General features: G+C 39.9%; 1 protein-coding gene across 2 annotated transcripts; it reads right to left on the bottom strand.

Moving 5' to 3' along the window:
* Positions 1 to 802: 802 nt before the first annotated feature.
* On the bottom strand, positions 803 to 19,670 carry LOC136443269 (inhibitor of growth protein 4-like). Of its 2 annotated transcripts, none has more exons than XM_066440439.1 (8): positions 19,575 to 19,670; positions 15,346 to 15,417; positions 12,664 to 12,830; positions 12,166 to 12,283; positions 11,682 to 11,796; positions 5,479 to 5,635; positions 4,499 to 4,560; positions 803 to 3,831 (listed from the first exon to the last, which is right to left on the bottom strand). In XM_066440439.1, exons 2-8 carry the CDS (start codon positions 15,371 to 15,373, stop codon positions 3,792 to 3,794), a joined length of 687 nt encoding a protein of 228 aa, XP_066296536.1. In that variant the 5' UTR covers positions 15,374 to 15,417; positions 19,575 to 19,670; the 3' UTR covers positions 803 to 3,791. The 2 variants fall into 2 exon arrangements, with proteins under 2 accessions (XP_066296536.1, XP_066296535.1); XM_066440438.1 differs by lacking the exon at positions 19,575 to 19,670 and adding an exon at positions 17,923 to 18,038.
* Positions 19,671 to 24,416: the final 4,746 nt, after the last annotated feature.

The raw sequence follows: 24,416 nt of genomic DNA, 5'->3' as shown, positions 1-24,416 counted from the left end.
TCCACTCAGCCGGATTGAGGGACAAAAAACTCCTTTGTCATGATTTTCAATAAAAGTTTGAATCCATTAAGTATTGGTTCCTATGAGATAATAAAGTTAAGGTCAATTTTTGGGTCAACGCAATAGAATAATTATGTTGCTAAGGGTGGAAATTGATGAACAACTATTCACATACACGCTACAAAAATTATTTCAAACATCGGACCTAGATTTCCTAAGAGCCGCCAATTTTCGTGAGGGACTTTTTTTCAAGTCTTAAGTACGAGTTTCAATGGGAAGATCCAAGTCCATCATTGACCCGAAGTAAGTGAAAAATATAGTTACTAAGGCTATAAGTTGACTAACAAGTATCCAGAAACACATTTCAAAAGTCATTTATAAGCTCAAGGTTTCGTAAGAGCCGCCAAGTTGAAGTTTGTCCAATGGTTGTTCGTTATATAATATGTTACACCTGGCTGTAATTAATCTGAAGGGTACTTGGGGGGTTATCAGAGTATTGATGCTGCATAATGCAACTGCTGCATAGTCCAGGTTCAAGGTCAAGTTGCCAATACAATAATTACGTTCTTGGATTCAGAAAAATATTATAAGCAGAACCAGAACACTCTCCTCTGGTCTTGTGTATGGTTTTAAACATGCACAGCAATGACTTGGTTTGTACCTTACTGGTGTTTTGGACCCCCTTTTGTGTTGGAATGAAGGAAAGCCAAAAACCTGCAGTGACTTTTGTGTGCAGTCCAACCACAGGGCGGAAGGCTACCGTGAAATGGAACGTTACAGCTTGATCCACAGTTATACTTGATTCACAGTTATATTCATCTTTATTAAAAATTGCAACAAGACAATACACAGTGGCGTGCCAGACAGACAAGATGGTGTTGTGGACCACTCAACATTACAGATATAAGGCTGAGATCTAAGCATGTTTTTGATGGGTTTGTGGTAAAATGTTCTGTGGCAAAAGACATGCATATTCATTTAAAACAGTTACCAGCCTTTGGTTACAAGTTGCCATTTATACAATATATCTTTTAGATTTGAAATAGTGTCTGAAGAAATGCAATATCTGTTTCTGGAGTCAAGTTTCCCTGTAAAACACCACTTAGCCACATTGATTTCCGTAACATGTTGTCAAAATCTATTTCATACATGTACTACCTCCACTCAAGTCTCTGTCACACATTCAGGACCTTCTCACCAATTTGATCATGACCACTTCCCACTCAACCACTTGGTGCTTGGTTAAGAATAGCCTGGAGTCCATCCTATTTTAGCTCCAATTTGCTTATCTGACACACCCCGACCAATCGAATCACGTGAATCGCATTGAAACTCAGATTCGTATCAGCCATTTCCCGACAAATCGCTTTCTAACTTGCATTAACGACTACATTTGACCAAACAAACTCGCCAGTGAGATGGTGGAAGGTGTCAGCTTCCAAAAGACGTTTTCAGATTGACAATTTTGGCACTTTGAAGTAATTGAATCCGCCCGCGATTTAACGTTTAGAGAAAAGTAGTAGAAACTAGAAGTTAAATCGCGGGCGGATTCAATCACTTCCAAAGTGACAAAATTGTCAATCTGAAAACGTCTTTTGGAAGCTGACACCTTCCACCATCTCACTGGCGAGTTTGTTTGGTCAAATGTAGTCGTTAACGCAAGTTAGAAAGCGATTCGATTGGTCGGGGTGTGACAGCATCCAAGGAGAATATGACTTTTAAAACTTTGTTTTTTTCTCTTCATAATTTGTTTTGCGTGTGCTTGCTTGTGTGTTTGTGTGCGTGTATGTTTGTGCGTCCGGATGCTTAAAGTCAGCACAACTGAAGAACGTCTGGATGGATTGTAATGATATTTGGTATGTAGGTAGGTGTTGGGAGGAGAAAGGTCAAGGTCGATTTTGGGCCCCCTGGTATGTGTCACTGGAACTGCAATGTAGTCAAAATCTTTCAAGGAGAATAACTGAAGAAAGTAGCAACAGATTTTCATGTTATCTAATATGCAGGTAGCTTAGATAGAGATGTACACAATGAATTGCAAATTAGGCAATTTGGGACCTAATTTGCATACGCAATGAGGAAAATCTATATGTCCATTGTAGACATGCTATGACAGCTGGCACCTGTTTGATTCAAAAGTGGGACAAGAATTCTCCAGGGGCCCGACAGCTGGTGGTCAAACCACAAAGGGATATAGAACCAAACCTGTATACCAGGGTACTTGTTTTTATTATGTGGATAGCTTAAGTGTTACTTGATATAATGAAATGGTAATCATGCAAATCAGAGTCTATTTTGCATAATTAATGAGGAAATGTTTTAAACCCACTCCATTCAATGGTACGACAATTCAGAAATGCAACATATGTAACTGAGAAATAAAGGGACATTGATAAATAAAAGTTATGAAGATCTAATTTGCATAATCAATGAGAAAATACTGTAATTTCATACTGGTAGATAACTGGAATTTCATGCTTGTGGCATTTGGAAGTTATGTGACAGTGAACATGGTTGAATATAAATCATGAAAATGAGGGCCTAATTTGCATAATATATATTTCATGGACATATGATGTCTCCGAACTCTTGTTCAGTCATCTGGTACAGATGATGTCTTAAAAAGACAAACTGTAGGCACAACCTGACCAACTAACTCCCAGCCACAGGTGACTAACTCCCAACCATGGTGTGAAGAAGGTCCTGATGTCAAGGTCAGCTATGTGTGATAGAGGCTTTAACTTGTGTTCCAGTACCATGTAAGGCTATACCATCTTAATTTCATGGATGACATCCGCACGCGCATTGACTTTTGCTTGTTCTCAACAACAACAAAAATCACCCCCTCCGAGGCTCCATGGAACTCCGGAACTTACCGAGTCATATTGACACCAAAGGTAAGCTTTGTGCAAACTTGTTGTAAAACTCGTTTTGTACTACCACAAAACACATTAGCATCAAAGTTCACAAGAAAACTGGGGGCAAAATTGTGGATTGGTATGCCATCAACGTTGGTGAGGGGGATGTTACATTTGCACAGTTGTACGAAAGACTCGCGACCCAAGCAATTTCAAATGCGCCCTGGACAGTGAACTTCTTTGATCGTTCTTGTCAATATATTAAACATCGATCACTTCAGCTGAGTCTGCTAAGATGAACAAGACAACCTACATGTACCTCCTACAAATAAAGACTTGTTGCTTGTTTGATACACTGTGTTCTGTAGTTCAATTCGCTATACCAGCTTTGTAGTCCTGTGGTTTAGCAGCATTTTTTTTTCTTTGCTGGTTTTTAAATTTTTTTTTCCCCATGCGCATTGGTTTTGGGGGTTCCAGGGGATGTCATCAATAAAATTAAGATGGTGAGGCTTAACTGTGACTTCAAAACAAAAAGCACTCAGAAAGGCCATTAAGATATACTAATCAATACCTACAGGACAAATGATAAGCATGACTAGGAGAAGCAACTTTACAGATCCATGATGAGATACACTAGAGCAGGTGTTGGCCAAACTTCACCACTTCATGGATTTGTTGATTCACGGTCTGGTCGAATTGTTTTCTCATTTCAATGTTTTGTCTGTTCAGTTATAACAGAGCATGGTGATGTTGCTGCTGCCTGCCAGTAGCATGTCCCACTAAAAGCAGTGCCTCATCAAGTATGTACTTATGGCACATTATGTGCCCTCCTTGATTGAACATAATCTCTACCACTGTCTTAACAACTTCATTATACCAAGTTTACACTGTCTGTTCATGAAGAGGGTTTGCTTATGGACACATGTCAGATTTTGTTTACTTCTTCTTTCTCTCCAAGGTGCACTTTGGGCAAAACCTAGAAAACATAAAAAAGGGTTAAGAGAAGTCATTATTGAACACAATATTCAATGTTCATCGATTCAGTACATTTTGATCGTTGTCATCACTCATGTCAAAGCACTATATCTAGATCCATGTCAAATCAACCTCAGTTTGATAATGCCGTGTGATTCTACTAAAAAGTAGGGGGTGTGTTTATTTATTTCATGAAAATGATCAGATTCAACTTTAGACCTGATTTTCTTATGCTCCCATGTCTTGGGAATACATTCATGAGACAAAATTTGAAATCAAGTCCGGAAACCCCCCACCCCCACCCCAAAATTTACTTTTTATAGCCTGTTGTTGTTGTTATACCTACCTACCTAAAAACGGGTGTTTTGGGGCCAACATTCAAAGCTTCTCTACTTTTGATTACGTATAACGTAGAAACATGTTCATAATGGCCCCTTTAAATTAATGGTATTTCAAGTAGCATGCCATACCGTAAGAGCACTTTGCACTTGAAAAGGTCGAGTGCCAAGGTCATATAACAGGTCAAGCCCTGTAAACTCATAATATCTATATCCAAGACTGCTCAAAAGTCAACAAGGCTGATTGGTTTGGCAGAGTCGACCTAATGTATAAAAGGTTGCTGGACAGCTCTTCCTGAAGGAATGCTTTGACAGAGTGGGAAGACTTACCATTTCCCTTTGGGTTTTGTTGTAAGACCCACACATCCGAAGTGGAACCATTCAATTGGACACTGCAATGTAATAAGTATCATCATAAACCTTTTAAGAAAACACACACACACGCACACACACACACATGTAAGCAGTTCAAGTTTACTTTTAGCAACTGACAAGCTGTACATTCTGCTGATGTTCCTCCCATTGTCTTACATGTAGTTTTCAACAAATTTAATCATGACATATATCAACTAAATTTAATACACTGCAAACTCTTAAGGTCTACATAAATATGTATATGAAACAACATGCAGCATTCAGCATATCATAACATTAGGGCACATAATGTGATTTGGAAAAAGGAGATAATGAACTAGTAGAAAGTATGGTAATAAGAGACTTCTCTTCTTATCATTTGCATTGTAATGGTACAAAATTAGGATATTTGGAGTTTCTTTTAACACAACCAGGTAATCTCACCTGCTGACGTTTCGGTGTCTGTCAGACACCTTCTTCAGAGCTTCTGACTGGAGTAATGCTTCTCACCGCTATAAGTAGCCGATGTAGGTGGCGCTTTTGCCAATAACCTGATTGTGTTAAAAGAAACTCCAAATATCCTAATTTTGTACCATTACAATGCAAATGTAAAAGTACCAGAGTTATCAACCAAGGATTGATGTGTTCAAAAACTCCCGAGAACCATAGTAGAATGGAACTCGTTGTCATCAGATGCTGTAGGAACACCTTCACTAAATAGCTTCAAAGAACGATTGCAGTCAGATATGCAAAAGCTAGGTGTGACAGGCCGTTCGGTGTAATATAACCAGCTGCTGCCGCGCCGCGTGCCTGCGAAGCTGGTGTGTTACGCCGAAGGGCGGTTATACCGGCTATACAGATACAGATACAAACTGTGGAATATTCAACCCTAGTTATAATAGGCCTAATCCAATCAACATGATCTCTGTTAGCTTCAGGCAGACTAAAATACCTACATCAGGGTTATCACATCCAATCATCTCTCCATACGACACCTGATGACAAAGGCAGTATGTGGGCTCGTTGGGGTCCACTGGCATGTCCAGTACATCTGATGGGTGTGTGAATGCCACAGGAAGGGATGGAAGAATAACAGGCTGGGCAGCTTCCACTCTGTAGGAAGGTCAAAAATGTTGTTAAATACCGAGTACATGTAATGTGTTGTATGCTTAGTAAGCTTTCTGACACATCTGTTCAGAACCAGGCATCAGTACCAGATAGCTGTTTGCAGTCTGCACTTTGCAGAAAGAATTTTCAAGATTGCAGAAGAAAAATTTCCTTCACCAGGACAGTGGGGTAGGGGGCGCCCAGGTGTGCGAAAAACAACACCACTGGGCTGTCCAATGTTAAAAATTGATTTTTCAGATATATCAAAAACTAAAATTTGCCAACCTCATATCTCCATGAAATGTTTAAAGCTTTTGTCAAGTGTATGCACATTTACATAATGGATGCATGACGATGTTCACCTTCAACTAACTTAAACATGTCACAAGTATAAAATTGCCATTATTTATCACTAGAGTCCATTCCAAGTCACCACACTGGTTTTTTAGTGATATTTATATAATATCTTCGAATTATTGTTACATAATTATAAGGGACCATACGATATTTACCGGGGGGAGGGGTGGTGCACTGGAAGTTCGGTCAAAACAATTTTCCATGACCCTCCCCCCCCATCTCAACAAATTTTTCCATGACCCCCCTCCCACCTCGAAAATTTTTTCCAAGACCCTCCCCCTACAGGTATCATGTAAAAATGGTAGAAAAAGAACCCCCATTTATAACACAACTACTATATGGACGTCGGGCGTCTACTTGGGACAGCTGACGCATGCTATAAAACAAGAACCGGGAACCAGCGGTTGTCAGTACCAGAGGCGGCAGCAGAAAATTAAATTGTATAGGGGGCAAGATAGTTGAGAAAATTTGAAATCGGGACCCTTTGAACTGCTATATCATATATGAGGGACAAATTTTGCTGGAAGAGTAAGCTAAGTTTAATCGAAGAGATATGTAACGTTAGACATCTCTATTTGTAAAAAGAAATGCAGATTGATTTTTGGGGGGAAACGCCCTCCAACATATTTTTCGCCGCGGGAGGCACGACATGCAGGAAAATCTAAAATCTTGAACCTTTGAAATGCTATTTCCCGAATTTTGAAGAGCAAATTTTGCTGGTAAACTAAGTAAGTTTAATGACATCTCTATATTTGAAAAAAATACAGAAGAGCTTCAGCTTGATTTTTGGCGGACGACACACTCCCGCCCTCCCGACATGCTCCCACAGGGAAATTTTTAATTGTTGATCATGACCCATTGAAACGCTATTACTTAGTACCTGAATTTTCAGGGGCAAATTTTGCTGATAAAATGAACAAACACAGAAGGGAGGACATATTTTTCGTAGGAGCGTTAGGCCCGCGCTCGCAAAACTAGCATGCATGCTCCCCCGGGAAATTTTGGAAATACAAACTCTATTTTCAGAGGCAAATAATTTACATTGTGTATTGTTAAAAGTGGGCCCACCGGCAGCACATGCAAACCTAGCACGTAATTTTTGATCGAACTGACACACAAAGAACTGTAGCTTTAACGACTAGTACTGACGCATCAACGTCAAAACCACACTTCCTCTTTGTTTACGTTTTGAAGAACTGACCTGAGAAACAAACAGCACTCAGCCAGGTTTATCGCGACATAGACTAACCAAGACACATGTTTTTCTGTTATGTGTATAACATAAAATCATGTGTAAAACAAGTAAATTTGAGTGACGGTTGTTGAATACTAGGAGCCATAATTTTTGTTTTTGAAATTTAATGTCATTTTTCCTTGAATGAATGAATGAATGAATGGTTTATTAACATTGAAAAGAACATTGCAGCCCCAGGCTGAATTGCATCTTTTCTTACAGACTACACGTCAGTAAAAACTTCTAAAACTGTAAAAATTACATGATCACATCTTAAGTGGAGCATTGTCAACTACTGGCCTATTGGACGAACTGTAACATAAACGCTTTCCTCTTTCATTCAAAATGCAATGAATAATCTATAACATGCCGTCATTTAGTACTTTCACAAGGTATGGTACCGGCAAGTCCCTGTACCGATTAGTTCTGCATTGCAAAGTTCTAAGTTTGTGAGAGTTCCTTGTATCTTTGCCGTGACACTGCCCCATCCTCTGAGGGAGCAGCTTGGGGTCAAGTTTCCTTGCAAACTTCCTGCACAGCTCGAGGCGCCGTTGTGACAGTGGTTGTAGACCTGTGTACAACCTTGTATTTAATTACTTCCTCCTTGTTTTTTAGAACATATTATATTTATAGAATATCTTGTCAGTTACATTTTGGTTATTTAGGCCAGCCATTACCTGTTTTGTTTATATGGAACTCAATGTTCCGTAAGTCTTAAGTAAACATTATTTCCTTCACTGTCGAAAAGTGTCCGGCGGACACTTGAAACGTCTGAAAATAAAATGTAGTAAAAAACTAGTAATCCAGTGGTATAGATTCAATCGCAACTTCATTCTTCATAATGTTTATGCACAACAATTCAACGGATTCATTACAAAAACAAGAGTTCCACGACCTCACATCTCCATGAACAATTCTATTCATGCAAATGACTTACACATTTGCATAATATATGCTTGGTCATAAACACCTTTATCTGACTTACACATGTTGCAATATTGACAGTCCTATAATTTTCCAATTAGATGAATTATGGTGTTTTTGCATTAATTATGCAAATTAGGAATTTATTTGCATAATTGGTATCTGTTGATGCTCCACTTTCCATAAACTACATATGTTACATGTATTTGAGTCTGATAATGGAAAACACTGCAAATATAGATTTTCCTCATTAGCTATGCAAATTAAGTCATAACTAGCATAATTTGCACTTCATTATGTATATCACTGTCTAAGCTACCTGTATACTAAATATCATGGAAATCCATCATTCCTTTGTTCAGTTATTCTCCTTAGAAGATTTTCATGATAACGCCCCTGCAGTTCCAGAGGAAGCTGCTAGAGGGCCCAAACCCACACCACGTCTTTATTACACCACAAGCTATCTACCACTAATAAATCAAGACCATAGCACGTCCAGGTCAAAAGATACAAAAATGGAATTTCTGCTGCAGTACCAAGGTCATATACTAGGGGGCCCAAAAATCGACCTTGAATTTCGGCTTCACAACACCCGCCCACATACCAAATATCATTGTAATCCATCAAGAGGTTCTTGACTTATGCTGACTACAGTAGTCCGGAAGCACAAACAGACAGACAGACACACCCAAAACAATATCTCCATTTTTCATGGATATAAAAAGGTCTATGACCCTCCCCCCAACCCAGAATTTTTTTCCATGACCCTCCCCGAGACGTTTTTTTCTCCGTGACACTCCCCCCCATGCACCACCCATCCCCCCACTAAATATCCTATGGTCCCTAACCTCCCCAAACCGATGTGTTGGCATAAAAAGAATTTCGGTCAAAATCGCCAAAATTCTTACAAGTTTCTACCTACAAGGATCTCAGCCCAATATGTGTACCCTTTTGTGGGATTTTTTTCCGGCTTGAGCAAAAATTATCCGGGGAAACTACAAGCCAAGATATTGAATGCACGATTTTCTTACCACAGCTAAGCGTTTAACAACCTGTCAGTTTATAACCGTGTGGGCTCGAAGACAAGTTACTGCTTGTTTACACTGGATTATATGAAGATCATATGTACAATTGATTGATTTTACATGATTGTATAGTATTAAATAAAGAATCTATGTATTATACAGGAATTTATCTCTCTTATATTGGTCAGTTTGGATAGGCTATGTGATAATTTTCAAATTAATAATATAGTGGTGAATCATGACGGACTAATGTAATTTCGATGGAGACTATACTTTTCTGTATATGTAGCATAGCATAGCATAGTAGGATTCCCGACCATACCTTTTGACTTTTTACAAAATTCTGCTTGTGGTAAATTTTACAAGGTGTGTTTTTTAAAACAATATGATACTCACTAAACCCCTGCAGACCCTACCAGTGTATTCCCTATGCATAAACATACATTTTAAACGTGGATATTTTCGGTGTAAATGAGGGTGGTTAAGCACAATATGAAGGCCAATTGTTAATAAGATATAAAAGAACACATAGCCAGAAGGTTTTTCTTAACCACCCTGACATTCTTTTTGTAATCTAATTTTTGTCAGGCATTGTCAGTCACATTGTAAAAAACACATAGGCTGAGGGTCACCTGGGGAATTTGGTAGAATACTGAACGTTTTGGATGCGCACGGGACTAGTGGGTACTTTATCGTATACTGTTAAAAATATTCATTTCTACTTCCTAAAATTACCATCTTTTGGAAAATAACTTTCCCCTCTGGACTTTAGGACTCCTTTAATGACCCGCCTGTTCCTCTGTGTATATGGTGTCATAACGCCTGGTCATGTGCTATAACCACCTCATAAAACCACCGAGTGAGCAAATGACACCATATACACCTCGGGGCGGGTCATTAACCCTTAATTAATACGCTTTTGCTGTTGCAATTTCAATAAAGTAAAGTAAATAATACTTCATTCGCTTTACACTTGAATTATTTTTCACACACATGTTGGTTACTCCTGTTTCAAACTTTGTTAGTAAAAATCAAAGATAGGGTGAGAAAATAAAAAATTACAGAAATGCTATGAGTTGCAAAGCTAGATATGATGTAAATATAGGCATTATTAGGTTAAGAAGGTTGTACAAATGTAGTATGGAGGCTTGCGTACTTGCACAAAATATTTTAAAATTGCAGAACAAAACTTTGACATTCTGCAATATTACAGAAAACTGGAAAAGGTACACTTGGCACAAGAAGTTTGGAAACTTTACTTTGGTTCATCATATTTCAGTCGTTTCTTGATCAATCTCAATGCATTATATATCGTTATAAAGTTTGTGTAATTTCCTTTCCTATGATACCCAACTCATTATAATTGCAATCTCATGGAGTGAGCACCAGGTCTGCTTACGCAAGTGGGTTGTAGAAAAAAAGTGCCCAAATTTCCCTGCTAGTGTCAAACACTCAGCTTAGCGCCAACCCCGTTTGCGGTGGTCCGCATTGTGAATGGAACAGTGTGTGGAGGAATGTTATGTTCACAGCTGCAGATGAGAGTAGATTCATTTCGACTGTTGGATCGACAAATGAAAGTGTTAGGACGGTGAGGAGAACCCTATGCTGACTGTTGCACAGGGAAACTGACGACAGTGTTTGTTGGAGTCAGCGTCATGGTGTGGGGCAGTACAACTGCCAGAGGAAAAACTAGGCTAATAACCTTTAGGCAACCTCGATGTCAAGATATAGAGACACCATTTTCCATCCAGTCACATTTCCTAGATCCTTACCTCTGCAATATGAGACTGAGTGCCATTCTGCAAGATGACAGTGCACATCCATACAGAATGAGAGTCATTTCAGACCACCTCCAGGATGCAGGAATACAGAGGATAGAAGGGCCTTCCTGCAACCCAGATCTCAACACAATTGAACACCTCTCAGACTCTGTGATCACTGATGAGCTTGGGCGAGCTGTGCATGCAAGAATGACTAACAGAACAACACTGGTCGACCTGGTAGAAACTGGTTAGAAGCATGAGGAGGATGTGCCGGGCTGCAGTGACAACACATGGATTGTGTACTCAACATTAAACCACCTTCATCATAACTGAGGCTCCTTTATACATTTTTTTAATACTATTTTTTTAGATAAAGAGTAACCTTGGCTTTCATATTTAAGTGTTTTGTTGATTCAAGTTTCACATTACCCTCATACACAAGCCAGCAGAAGGAAATATACTGAATTGAGCATTAAAGTAGGGTAATCTGGGCACTTTATTTATGTGACTCTCTCACATACATGTAAGCAGGCCTGGTGCTTGTTCCATTAATTTATAATTATAATACGTTTGATATCATGGGAAAGAAAATCACACAAGCTTTCCAATGATATATAAATCATTGAAATTGATCAAGAAACAACGGAGATATGATCGACCAAAGTTAAGTTTCCAAACTTTTTGTGCCTAGTTTATTTCGACCACTGAGTGCTAACATGTTTTGGGGACCTAAGAGGGTATAAACATACTTCGCATGTGATGTTTTCTGCTTCTTTTTGTTCAGCTTAGGGGTCTCATCATCAGACAAGCGACATTTCTTCTGTGAACTCTTCTTGCTGGTGTTCTTGTCTTGCTTTTTACCTCCTGAGGAAGAAAACCAAGGCTTTTAGGCACACCCATGTGTAAACTGACATGGAGCAAAAACAGGATTCCATGAAATGCTTGTAGATGCCAGGGATGGAAGGAAGAGATTTCAACTGTTCTTTAACCTATTTTTGCCCCACATAATCCTTAAAATCCCTGCAGCAGAAAATTGTAGTTGAGAAGTGGCAGACCAGGAAAAATTAATTGGTGGTCATGATGAGACTACATTTGTATCAGGATCTGTCTTACAGTGGCTTTGGCATGAAAACATGTAACAGCTGACCCAAACTTCTGCAATATTCAAACAAGATATTTTCTAGCACAATCAGAAAGAGTTGCTCTCATGAAACACAACAAGGGTAACTTTACGTTTGTTGCTTTTTCCTGATGGTCCTGGATCTACTGTGGGTGAATCTACAGTTTTGTTCTTCAATTCTGCTTCAAACCTTGCCAAGTCTGCATCCAGCTTCCGGATGTGCTTGTCAACCTGGGGACAAATACATGTTAAGAAGATGGCAAACACACATGCTTATGCTGGGAATATACATTGGGAAAACTTTCTGCAGATACAAAGCCACTGTCCCTGCCCTTCATATACTCTTGCAGATCTTTGCAATAGACACTACCAGTTTAGGCTTCTAGATCTGCACGCTGTTCTAAAGCATGAATTTTTGAGCTAGCAAAATTGCACGACTTTTCATCTAAATTTGTTAACATTTTCCCCTGCAATCTGAATTATTTTCTCCAACTGGCAGGCAGGTATTTCCAGCCCTGATTTCAATGTTACCATTTATGCATCCGCGTTAGCTGTGTTTCAATCATACATAAATATAAAATAACATCTTTGTAAGAAGAAGGTCAACCCACCATCTCGTAGGTCTGCATGGCCAGCTGAACCTTGTCATCACCAAATTCTTTACTCTTATTAAAAGCACTCTGAATGTTCTTCAGTCGCTCCACTCTCTTCTCAGGGGACAGGCCTTTAACATCAGTGACATAGTCCTCAGCCATCTTTTCAATCTCACCTCGAAGATCTAACGATGAATGACAAAAAAAGGTCCAACAACTAGGCTCAAACACTGTTTTTATACACCTGCATTCAACATTCCAACAATGTTCTCATAGTGGTCCTAGTACAATTTGTATTCTTCAGGACTTACAACAACAATGCAAGTTCTATTCTTTATTTGGCCTTTCCCTGGTGTAAACAGTGAGTGGTAGGTATCCTTCCATGCTACAGAAACACCTGAATAACTCCAATATCACCTGCACTAACCTGCATACGGTCCTTGAACAATGCCTTCACCAATTCTGACAAATCTTTCAATCACATCAATTAGTTCAATGCTTAAGGAAGTGGCTGCCTACAGCCTTGCACTGAGCGAGATCAATGTGATCAATCAGTGTTTTGCAATATTGCAAAATTTTGTTCTGCAATTTGAAAACATTTTCTGCAAATACACATGCCTCCATAATACAACCTTCTCAACTTAATAATGCCTACTTATTTACATCATATTAGGCTTTGCAACATTGCTGTAATTCTTTATTCTCTCACTCTATCTTTAAATTCTACTAGCAAAGTTTGAAACAAGAATAACATGCATGTGTCAGCAAATATCCAAATTAATAGCGAAAATTGCAACAGCAAAAGCGTATTTATTCAATATCAATCAAATCAAATATTCGTCTGATAATTTCAGTATGTGTATTAAAATTAAAAACAAATTCTACAGCCTGCCTGATAAGGAGGACAAGTGCATTATGTCCTTGCGAGAAATTCGTGTTCTGATGCGTAATACTAGATGCGTAATAAGATCGCATGACCTGTGACACAGCCACGGCCCACAGGAAAAAATTAAGAGAAAAAAATTTACAATTCAAAATAAAAAGCCTTTACGCAAACCTTGGCCTCTGCGTAGTTTTTCATATAAATCTATAAAATCGCTATCAGTTTTAAACATCGGACTCCGACTTCGGACAGTCGGGAAGACTCCAGACGGCCCGACGATGTTATTGTTTTTCACGTGGGTGCCCCCCTCCCCACTGTCTTGGCACAGGAGAAAGAGTTCTGCCTTCTCCACACAAGGCGGTGCTCAAGATCTATCCGAGTTGTTCTCAACTTCATCGCTGCCATCTGGACTTCATGGACCACGGGCTGATGTAGTGGCCACCGTTTCGTTCCTTCTGCCCATGTCCTGAGTTCGGGCTCTCAAGAAATCGCATGCTTGCGACATACCTCTTTATGCTAGAAACATCCTGGTAGTGTTTTCCCGACTTATGCCAACCCCGAGGTCGTGACCGCGGAGATTAGCGAGGTTAAGACGGAAATGCACGAATTTGAAATTTTCTCACATGATTCGTCCCCAAAGTTATCATGAAAAGTGTCGGAACCTCCCGAAAAAACTCGAACCTCATGTCGGTGTGAGGCAGTCGGGACGCACCGAAACGCCTGTGGGTTTCAGTTTATTTACAGCGCCGCTAGTTTGCTAAGTCTATATAAATTATAACTTTAATAACCTCCTAAATCAAGAACCATTGAATCCTGAGCCTGATTTTTTTTTATTCTGCAAAATTGCAGGTTGTTTGATTTTTCTTCTGCAATCTTGAAAATCTTTCTGCAATTTGCAGATTGTAGGCAGGTATTTCGAACGCTGCTATGTTTGCCACTTCTCAGTGATGGACAGAAGTGGGGTAGAGTTCACTTGAAGTTAGAAATATGAAAGTGTATGTTGCATTTTTGAATGCCATTTATATGCTCATGTTCATGTTCATGCTCATGTTTATTGTCAGAAAAGGCTTCTGATCAAAATAAACAGGGCCTCTCGTAATGTCTCATAAGAGCGTATCAGAATCAGCACTGTAGCTACCTAGCCATCTCCCTCCATGCTGCCTGTCTGCTGCTTGCCTTAATTTGAACATTAGAAGCCTGTGAACGCCCTGATCAGTACATCTTGTAGCCACTGTTCGTGTTTACGCTTTCAATTTCATTTAACAACTTCACTTTATGCTGACTACAGTAGTGCGGAAACACAAACACACACACATATACACACACACAGACAGACACACCCAAAACTATATCTCCATTTTTCATGGAGATAATAATGAAGAAAATATGCTGAAAAGGAGTTGTACATGTCAGTACCTGCCATTTACATTAAGATTTGTTCACAAGAATATTCTCAATTTTTGCGCCAAAATCTTACATAGTGGGGCTTTAAGTTTAAGGGTTAAACTGCCATAACTCGCGAAGTCAGTAAGCTAGGTGGTAAAACTTAAACTAATATTTGTATTACATACATTGCGAAAATATTCTACACAGATATTTCCATTGCTTCAAAAATGGGACTTAAACATGGTCAACATTTCAATTTGGGACGTTGCAAAGTGATATGTGGCGTCCCTATTTCTGAATAGTTTCCCGTTTGGTACATATTTCGTATTTCCTATACTTGAGTTCTGTATGTATAATTTGTCTGGCACTACCGGTAGTCATTTTGAATGTACGCTGAAAAAAGGATTTCAACAGGACAAGTCTTGACTTACCTTGTGATCGCTGGTCTAGGTCCCTCATCAGGGAAAAGTTCCTCTGCAGCTCAAAGGGCAGGTTCTCAATACCTATAGTAATTGAAAGAGGACAGGTGAAGGTGAAAATGCAATTTGCTGGGAGAAAAAAAGAAAAAGGGTACAAATCTGTGCAGTACTTCTATAAATTGCAGAGAAAATGCTCTTCCCTCCAGTACCTGACTGGCTTTTCACTGAAAATGCATGAATATCAAAGTTTCATGAGTGTCAGTCATAGAGAATACCATTTGATGATTCAACAAATGTAGAGTCTTTGCAGGATACATTACAAAACAGGTTCAGGAGGCGCAACTCGAGCGCTGGAGGCGAGGCACTCTCAACCTAGGGGGGTCCGGGGGCATGCCCCTACCTAGGTTGCACACCGTGCAACCTGGCTCAAAAAAGTATTTCGCACCCTGACATGTGGGCAGTGCGTTTCACAATGGCGCTTTAAGACATATGAACAGAGAACTAGAGCTGTGTACCTAAACAAATTTTAGGTACAGGTACAGGTACACGGGTTTAAGTACAGGTCCGGACCTAAATCTGTACCTAAAGTACTTGTTCAGAAAATGGTAGTTTTTCAATAAGGACAAAAGCCGGTCTGCCTTTTTACTGGAATGCCCCGGAATACCCTTTTTACACCGGAATGCCCCGGAATGCCCATAAAGGAGGGTGAATTCTACCGGAATACACTATACTTTGATGAGTAAACATCACAGGTTGATGTATTTTGGCATGATATGATATATTTATGGCCCAGGGAACGAGAAATCAATGGCCATCCCGAGTCAGGTTTGACCTGATTAGTACCAGTCCAGTACGGTCCACCAGGGTTCAGGTATTTTGGACCTGTACCTAATTGATTGTATCCGGTACTGTATCCGTACGGGTTTGCGGAATCGATGGGGTGGTCTCCTGGGGTGGGCTAGTGGGGTGGGCTACCTCAGCATTCTACCCTTTCTGGGCCTCAAGGCTATTCATGGGGGTTTAGCATCGAATGGAATTTCCTTGAGGAAAAGATGGGTCACTGTGGGCGGGCTGGAAGGAATGCAACTGATCATATTGCTTTGGGGATGCTACAGTGGGGGATGGAGGTGGGCAATGAGCATACATTTACATTGTGCAGGAGTTTGTTAGCCCCAGTTTTAGATTTTTAAACATGGAGGACCATGTTTCCTGTTCCTTTACTGCTCAATCAGGCCAAGGAGGTTACATAACCTCCTTGATTAGGCCAACAGGACAGTATAGCGTTGTGGCTACACGAAAGAAATGAGCAACAAAAGCAACACTATACATTGTACAAACACACACACTTACAACATTGATTCCAATCCACGCTCATGCACACTGACACACATAACCACAAATACATTGTACATTGTATACAAGCACATGCATTCAGGTACATTCTAGTCTAAATGTGAGACATATGTTTTGAATTTTGTCAAACAAAGGCTCTCTCACTCCCTAGCTGCCCTATCCAACTTCCAGTTTATTTCCCCTTGTACCTCTTCCCTTAGAATTACATCCTATTGCATACTGAGTACTTAGAAGTTTCTTTACGATAAATGGCTTTTCTACCAGTCTTGGTGGAGTTCATTGCTGCCACCTATCCCCCCCCCCCACCTGCCATGTGATCAGCTGTTGCCTTCCCTCCAGCCCACCCACAGCTTGACCCAGTTTCTCTTCAAGGAAATTCCATATCAGGCCAAACCCCCATGCATAGCCTTGAGGCCCAGAAAGGGTAGCATGCTGAGGTAGCCCACCCCACTAGCCCACCCCATCGATTCCGCAAACCCTATCGGTACAGTGTACCGGTACACAGCTCTACTGAGAACTGTGACATAGAGAGGAAATCCGATTGATATAAAGATTATGTAAATAAGGGCATAATTTGTTTAATTGATGAGAAAATGCTATAATTCCAAAATTGTAAATGACGGTAATTTGATACTTACATTCAGAAATTAAATGAAGGTGAACATCATCATACATATCCTTAAGTATGCAATCCATAACACACATTTCAAACACATCTTTCATTCAAGTTAACACCATTCGGGCAAGGTATATGATCGCCGAACTCTAGTTCGAATCTGAGTTTCAAAGAGGTCGATTTGTCGGGGTGTGCATGATGGAATGACCCGTTGGCGGAGGTGTTTTGGGCTGCAGCTGGGGGACAGCACGCTTAGCTACTCTCCAAGCAGAGGAGGGGTTCGGCTGGTTTTTAACGTGTTTTAGGCGTTTTTGTCGGGCTTAAAATTTTGTAGGGTCAAAAAAAATGACTAAGTAGAAAGCCCGACGAAAACGCCAAGTAAAAACACGTCAAAAACCAGCCGGAACCCCTCCTCTGCTTGGACTCGTTGGAGAGTAAGTTACGCTTAGCAAGAAAGTCGGCGCGGTTTGAGACAAGTGTTTAGTTGCCATTATGAAATACAGTAATGCAATTGACATCGAATCGCTCCATGTTTAAGTTCATGCTTTCATGGTGTTCGTTTGGAGAAGAAAAAAGGATGACCAGACGTTACGCGCAGGGAAAACTGAACAGTGACTCACTGTCAAGATAGTGCTCCAAATACATCGCCGTCGCCATTTTGAAACCTGTTGGCACGTGACCTGTCATACCGGTGCACCATGGGAAGTGTGATTTCGGCGGGAAATGACGTCATTTGACGTGCACGGACGGAAGCGAGTCCGAATCGTGAAAGAATTAGATCTTAGAATTAGAACTTAATGAAAGAAATGAGCTGTATAAAGAGGCCACCATTTTCCATCCTAATTTCTCCACGTTTTCAGACGAAAAGAAAACTACTCTCCTCTTAACATCAAAAAACCTACATATAACAGAAAAAGTGGGATCTTCCACTGTCTCGGAAAAAGAAGCCGAACCCAATAAGGTAGAACTTAGTATCAGTAGCTAAGACTAGAGTAGTCATATGCTACATTGCATGCCCGTAGCCAGGGGGGGTTCGGGGGGTTCGGAAGCACCCCCCACAGGCTTGAAGGTCCACTTTCACAGGCTTGAAGGTCCACTTTTCAATGTTCAAGATTTTTTTTCAAGGCGGACTTAATTTGTATTTGCATCACCAGCAAGGCCACAGAGGTTAGAATCCTAGAAAAAAACCTGCTCAAGCTCACTTTGACTTTGTCTCTGATTTTTCCTCTCAAATTCTGTCAAAAACACAGGAAATGTCCTTTCAGAAGGTTCATTCTTAGAATTTGAAACGCTCCAGGGTCCACTTTTTAACGTCCAAGTTTTTTTTTTCAGGGCGGACTTATTTGTATCACCAGCGGGGCTGGAATCCTAGAAAAACTGCTAACTTTGTCTCTGATTTTGTTCTTTGAAATCGTCTCAAAAACATGGGAAATGCCATATCAGAAGGTTCAATTTTTAAAATTTTCCGGGGGGGCATACCCCCGGACCCCCCTAGGAAGCTCGCGCCTGCGGCGCTCGTCTCGCGCCTGCGGCGCTCGATGGTCCCTCAAATATTAAACGAACCCCCCACTCAAAATCCTGGCTACGGGCATGCATTGTTCATCATTTTCTGTCCGTCCACTCCGTGTTACATGTACATGCACTTGCAATGAGCCTACGGGCAGGACCCTTTATTGCATGCAAAAGGTAACAGTTACAATGTATGAACTATTTTTAAAATCTAACAATTCGAAAGAACTAATCTGTTTATCTAATAGTACACCGGTACCTTTAGAATCATTAGTTTTAGTTTTTTTCCTCATTTTAGACAAAAAAATGTATATTTATGTCTTCTGTGCCCTGGAAATACAACCAAATGGCTTGAAAGGATGCCAAGGACATATACCCACAGAAATCTGTGAACACTTTTGGCATACATGATTGCTTCCAAATGTTAAATTCTAGTGTTTTGGGGCGATGTTTAGACCAAAAATGTACATTTTTGGATCCTATGCCCCGGTATGAAAACCAAATAACCTAAAATTTGGTGTGTATGTGCCCAGAGGACTTCATTTACGCTTATGGTATACACCACTTCAAAATCATTCAATTTGAGAATTTGATTTGGCCCCAAAATTAACTTGAGTTTGAAGTATGGTAGGACAAAGAAAAGAAGCGCGAAAAAAACCAACAATATAACGTTATTTCAAATATATGCATTTACATAGATATTCGATTAATCGTTACTTTGCATAGTATACATACACAAAATGTGTAAGAAAGATTAAGGTACCGAGTTGTCCTGGTGCCGAGTTGTCCTGCCTGGTGCCGAGTTGTCCTGGTGCCGAGTTGTCTTGGTGCCGAGTTGTCTTGGTGCCGAGTTGTCCTGGTGCCGAGTTGTCTTGGTGCCGAGTTGTAATGGTGCCGAGTTGTCCTGGTGCCGAGTTGTCCTGGTGCTGAGTTGTCCTGGTGCCGAGTTGTCCTGGTGCTGAGTTGTCTTGGTGCCGAGTTGTCTTGGTGCCGAGTTGTCTTGGTGCCGAGTTGTCCTGATACCATACAGATATAGATACAGAACTACAACTACTGAAGGTATTATCATTTCACCGGCTGTATCCTTAACGTGTTATTTTACATCAAGTAAGAACCGACATGTTGTGATAAATTAAGAAAATTATATTTTTAATTAGTAGTTAACAGAAGTAGGAAATGCGTATTGAGTTTATGCAATAATATTGCACAAGTAAAACTAACTTATCGTAAAAGTAGGGACCAAGTCGATATTCATGGATTATAGAACGAGCACCAATGTCAGCTAGGTCATTGAACATAGGGTTCTGGAACATTCATGGCTTATGAAAGAAACTAGAAGAATGTAGCTTTAGAAGTAATTTAGAAAAACTAGAAGTTAACATTCCATATTGTCAACATCTCTCATCTCTGAGACAAAAACAACGGAAAGCAAGAAGGAATTCAGGCGGAATAATTTTTTACTACAAAAATGAACTCTCTAAATACGTCAAAAGAGAGCGTGAATGCAAAGACTTACTCTGGGTTCGCATATCGAAAGACCTGTTAGGACTCTCCAAAGATGTATTTATGTGTAGTGTCTACATCAACCCTATATACTCCACCATTCACAAAAGGGCGGAGGATCATCCATTTTGGACATTTTAGAACAAGATATAGCAGCCTTCACGTCCAAAGGCCATGTAATCCTAGGGGTCAGCGATCATCCACTGCAAATCACTGCAAATTGAAGTTGGTAGGTACAACTAGACTCCACCAAATAACGGAATGTGTACATTCTGTAACAACGATTGTATAGAAAATGAAATACATTTTATTTTAGAATGCTCACTATACTCAGACATGCGCAGACCCCTTGTAAGTTCCATACAACTAGACAAGAAATATGCGCATCTTACAAATAACGAGTTATTCACATGTTTTATGTCTTCTAGAAACTACGATATGATTGAAAAAAACCTATGTGAATTTGTGTACAAATGTTTCAAGAAGAGAGAAGAGACTCTGTAGATTCAGATGGAATATAGCACATATATTATGCAAATGTGTAAGTCATTTGCATGAATAGAATTGTTCATGGAGATATGAGGTCATGGAACTCTTGTTTTCATAGCGTTGTATATAAATTGGCCTACATAGGTATAGATATGAACAGGGCATGACAATATCATAATATTGGGTTAATGACCCGCCCTGAGGTCTATACGGTGTGATAAGGCATGGTCGTTCCTATAACCACCGAATAAAGTACCGAGGTCGCGAAGCGACCGAGGCACTTTATGAGGTGGTTATAGGAACGACCATGCCTTATCACACCGTATAGACTGAAGGAAAGCGGGTCATTAACATTGTTATCATATAGCAATTGTCCATGTCATGCTAATAGTTAGTAGTAACGTTACTGTGTGCAGTATTTGATTTTGTGTCATACCTGGGCCGCCGAAACGTTCGCTACGGGTGTTCCGCATCACACGGGGTTCTATAGAATGTTTAGAATGCATTTCGAGTGTTGCGGTTGCGCTACTGCCGAACATTCGAACGCAAAAGCAGGTCCATACGAAGTTTACAGCCCGCTTTTCCGGATAGACCGAAGGAAAGCGGGTCATTAACGTTATTATCATATAGCCATTGTCCGTATAGTAGTTAGTAGTACTTTGTGTTGTATTTGATTTGTGTAGTATTTGTCTTAACATGAAATATAAAAACAAAACCCCCTGTCATTTAATGGTAACGTTCTAACACCGGGTCCATAAAAAGTTTATAGACCCGCAGGTCATTACGAAGATTAATGACCTGCTTTTCGGGTCTGTATGAAGAATGGAGGCACGCAAATGGAGCCTTCTGATTGGTTAACGACATCTACCTATATGATAATAGATGATAGATAACTTTATTGCGCAACAATTGTACAAGGTACAAAGTATGGCTGGTACATAACTACAGTTCATGCTATATATATCTGTTAAGTGCTTATCTACCTAATACGAGAGTGTATAGTATGGGTTTAGAATGGGTTCTTACAAATATTAGAGGAATTTCTATCGTCTAAACATTCTTTAATATATTTTCCTATGGCGTTTCCTATGTATACCATGCAGGGGTTGTCACATGTCAATGTGTTTTTAAGTTTGCTACAAAATGTATTTAACGTTAAGTCCATTGAAATAAATCCTGGTATATAAGATGATAGCCTTGTGTACAGTGAATGACGTATATAAGAATATTTGGGCATACCATCAAAAAGTGATATTCGTCTTCAATTAGCTCTGGACAAAATGGACAAAACCTTCTGGTCGATAGGAATTTTTTGGAATCTTCCGGTTTCTATTCTTAATTTGTGACTGATTCTGAGTTTTGTGATTGCCCTACGTACGTCAAGTCTCTTTATGTTTGAAATGCAAATTTATTGCTTGTAATGCTTGTTCAGGGTAGAAAGAAAGGGAAGTTTGGAATTGTTTCGAATAGAGCAATGCCAATTTTGTACATACATATCTTGTCGACGTTGTCGTAACTGCGTGGAGATTGTTTCTATATGGTAAGACTTCGAGTTCTGCCACATATGTTCAAAACCGTTGTAGTTGAGAATAATTTTACATGGACAATCCTGTCATGTTCTCCGAATAGAACTGTATTGTATGCCTCCCGAAGTAAGGCATCTTGTTATGTTGTTCGTCATGTTGTCGTTGTCATTGTATGTACTGTTATGTAATGTATTCGTTGTAATGTTAGAAGTCCAGGAAGCTTAGGGCACATCACTAATGGATTTTCTTAATAAACCGATAAACCAACCAATCTTCGGGTAAATTAACTACACGATGCCAGTATTATATTTGTGCCAGTATGTGCACAAGTTGACTGTATGGTGACAAAGGGGAGCAGCGGGTGCAGACTGCGACGGGCTGGTCTCCCGACAGACGACCTCACCGCCATCTACTGCGGCTATGTTCGTCCACTTCTCGAATACGCCGCTCCTGTCTGGAACGCCGCCCTCAACAGCAAACAAATCAAGAGACTTGAAAGTGTTCGGAAACGTGCCTGTAGGGTTTGGTTGACAGTACATTGCATATCGGGATGCCTTGCAATCATTGAACCTACAAAGTTCTGATCGCCGTCACGACCCCTGCTTGAACTTCGCATAAAAAGTGAGACAATCACCACGTTTCTCTCTCTGGCTGCCCCCGACTCGAGGAGAACAGCATGGCAGTGACAGCTAAGGAACTCATTTCACTACTCCCAGGCCAGGGAAACTAATCGCTACACCACAAGTGCGATACCAGCACTGACCAGACTCCTTGTCGGACTGCAGAACTAAGCCGTTATCATTTAGTGTTGGACAATATAAGCTGCTTCGTTTTGGCACAGAGACCCTGCTTTCAATGTGATTCTCAGTAACTCTCACGTCATAAGTTTTAAACATGTCGATAACGACGATTGCGATTGTATATATACTAAGCATCGTATGATTGATGTAAATTTTTATTGTAAAATTCGGCACAATTCAGTGTTCACTGCAACGCCGTTTTTTGTCTAGGAAACCCTTATTCAACGAGTTGACCTGCTGTGTAAATAGGGGTTATTAGTTAGGCCTTGCTTTGAAGTGTCTTGATGCACATAAGTTAACCTTGCATTTATCTTTATTTCAACACGTCCTATTGTTTAAAGTTCACCCTTTGACAGTTTTTTCGGACCACTGTATGTTATCTGTTCTCATCAATACAAACACAACAAATAAACATCCTAATGAAAAATACAATAGGCCGAAATCCAAAGCTTCTCATCAGAGATTTCACTGGAACCAGTCATCCACGGAAACATTTTCTCAGACTCTATTACAATCCCATTTAAAAAATAGATTAAATTCGCTCTTATTCAAAGCTAATAGTAGCTCAAATTCTAAAGAAGAAATCGAAGTTTTTGTATAGGAATTTAGCTCAATTCTAAAAGACGCAGGTACTAGATCATTGCCAATAAAGAGAACAAATTGTAAGACTACAAACAATGGTTCGACAAAAGCTGTACTGAACTAAAGCGAGAGGTGAAGAACCTCGCTTCCCTACTTGTAAAACAGCCATCAAACCCAGATATCAGGGGTATATTCTTTAAAAGGAAAAAGGAATATAGAAAACTCATAAAAAAGAAGAAAAGGGATTTTCATAATTACATAATGACACAATTGTCCGTTCTAAAAGACAAAAATCCTAGTGCCTTTTGGAATCTAGTAAACAAATTAAAACCAGCAAAAGCGCAAGAGAACAATATATCAGATGAAGAGTGGCTTAATCACTTCAGCAGTGTAGACAAACTTTTTAACAATGCAAAGGACTGTCCTGACTCAGAAAATGATCCGCAAATTTCAGATAACGATTCAATAAATTCATCCCCGTCCACTGTAAACCCCTCTACCCTTGATTCCCCAATAATCATTGGGGAATTAACCACCGCCATTTCTAATCTTAAAAAATAATAAATCTAGTGGAACTGACATGATTCTAAACGAAATGTTGAAATCTGGTAAAATGATATTGAAAAAGCCACTCCTCCAGGTATTTAATATGTGTTTACGAAATGAATATTTTCCTGAGGAATGGTCTCTCAGCCATATCGTGCC

This window comes from Branchiostoma lanceolatum, chromosome 10 (assembly GCF_035083965.1).
Source record: "Branchiostoma lanceolatum isolate klBraLanc5 chromosome 10, klBraLanc5.hap2, whole genome shotgun sequence".
Lineage (NCBI taxonomy): Eukaryota > Metazoa > Chordata > Leptocardii > Amphioxiformes > Branchiostomatidae > Branchiostoma > Branchiostoma lanceolatum.
This window is presented reverse-complemented; position numbering and strand designations above follow the sequence as displayed.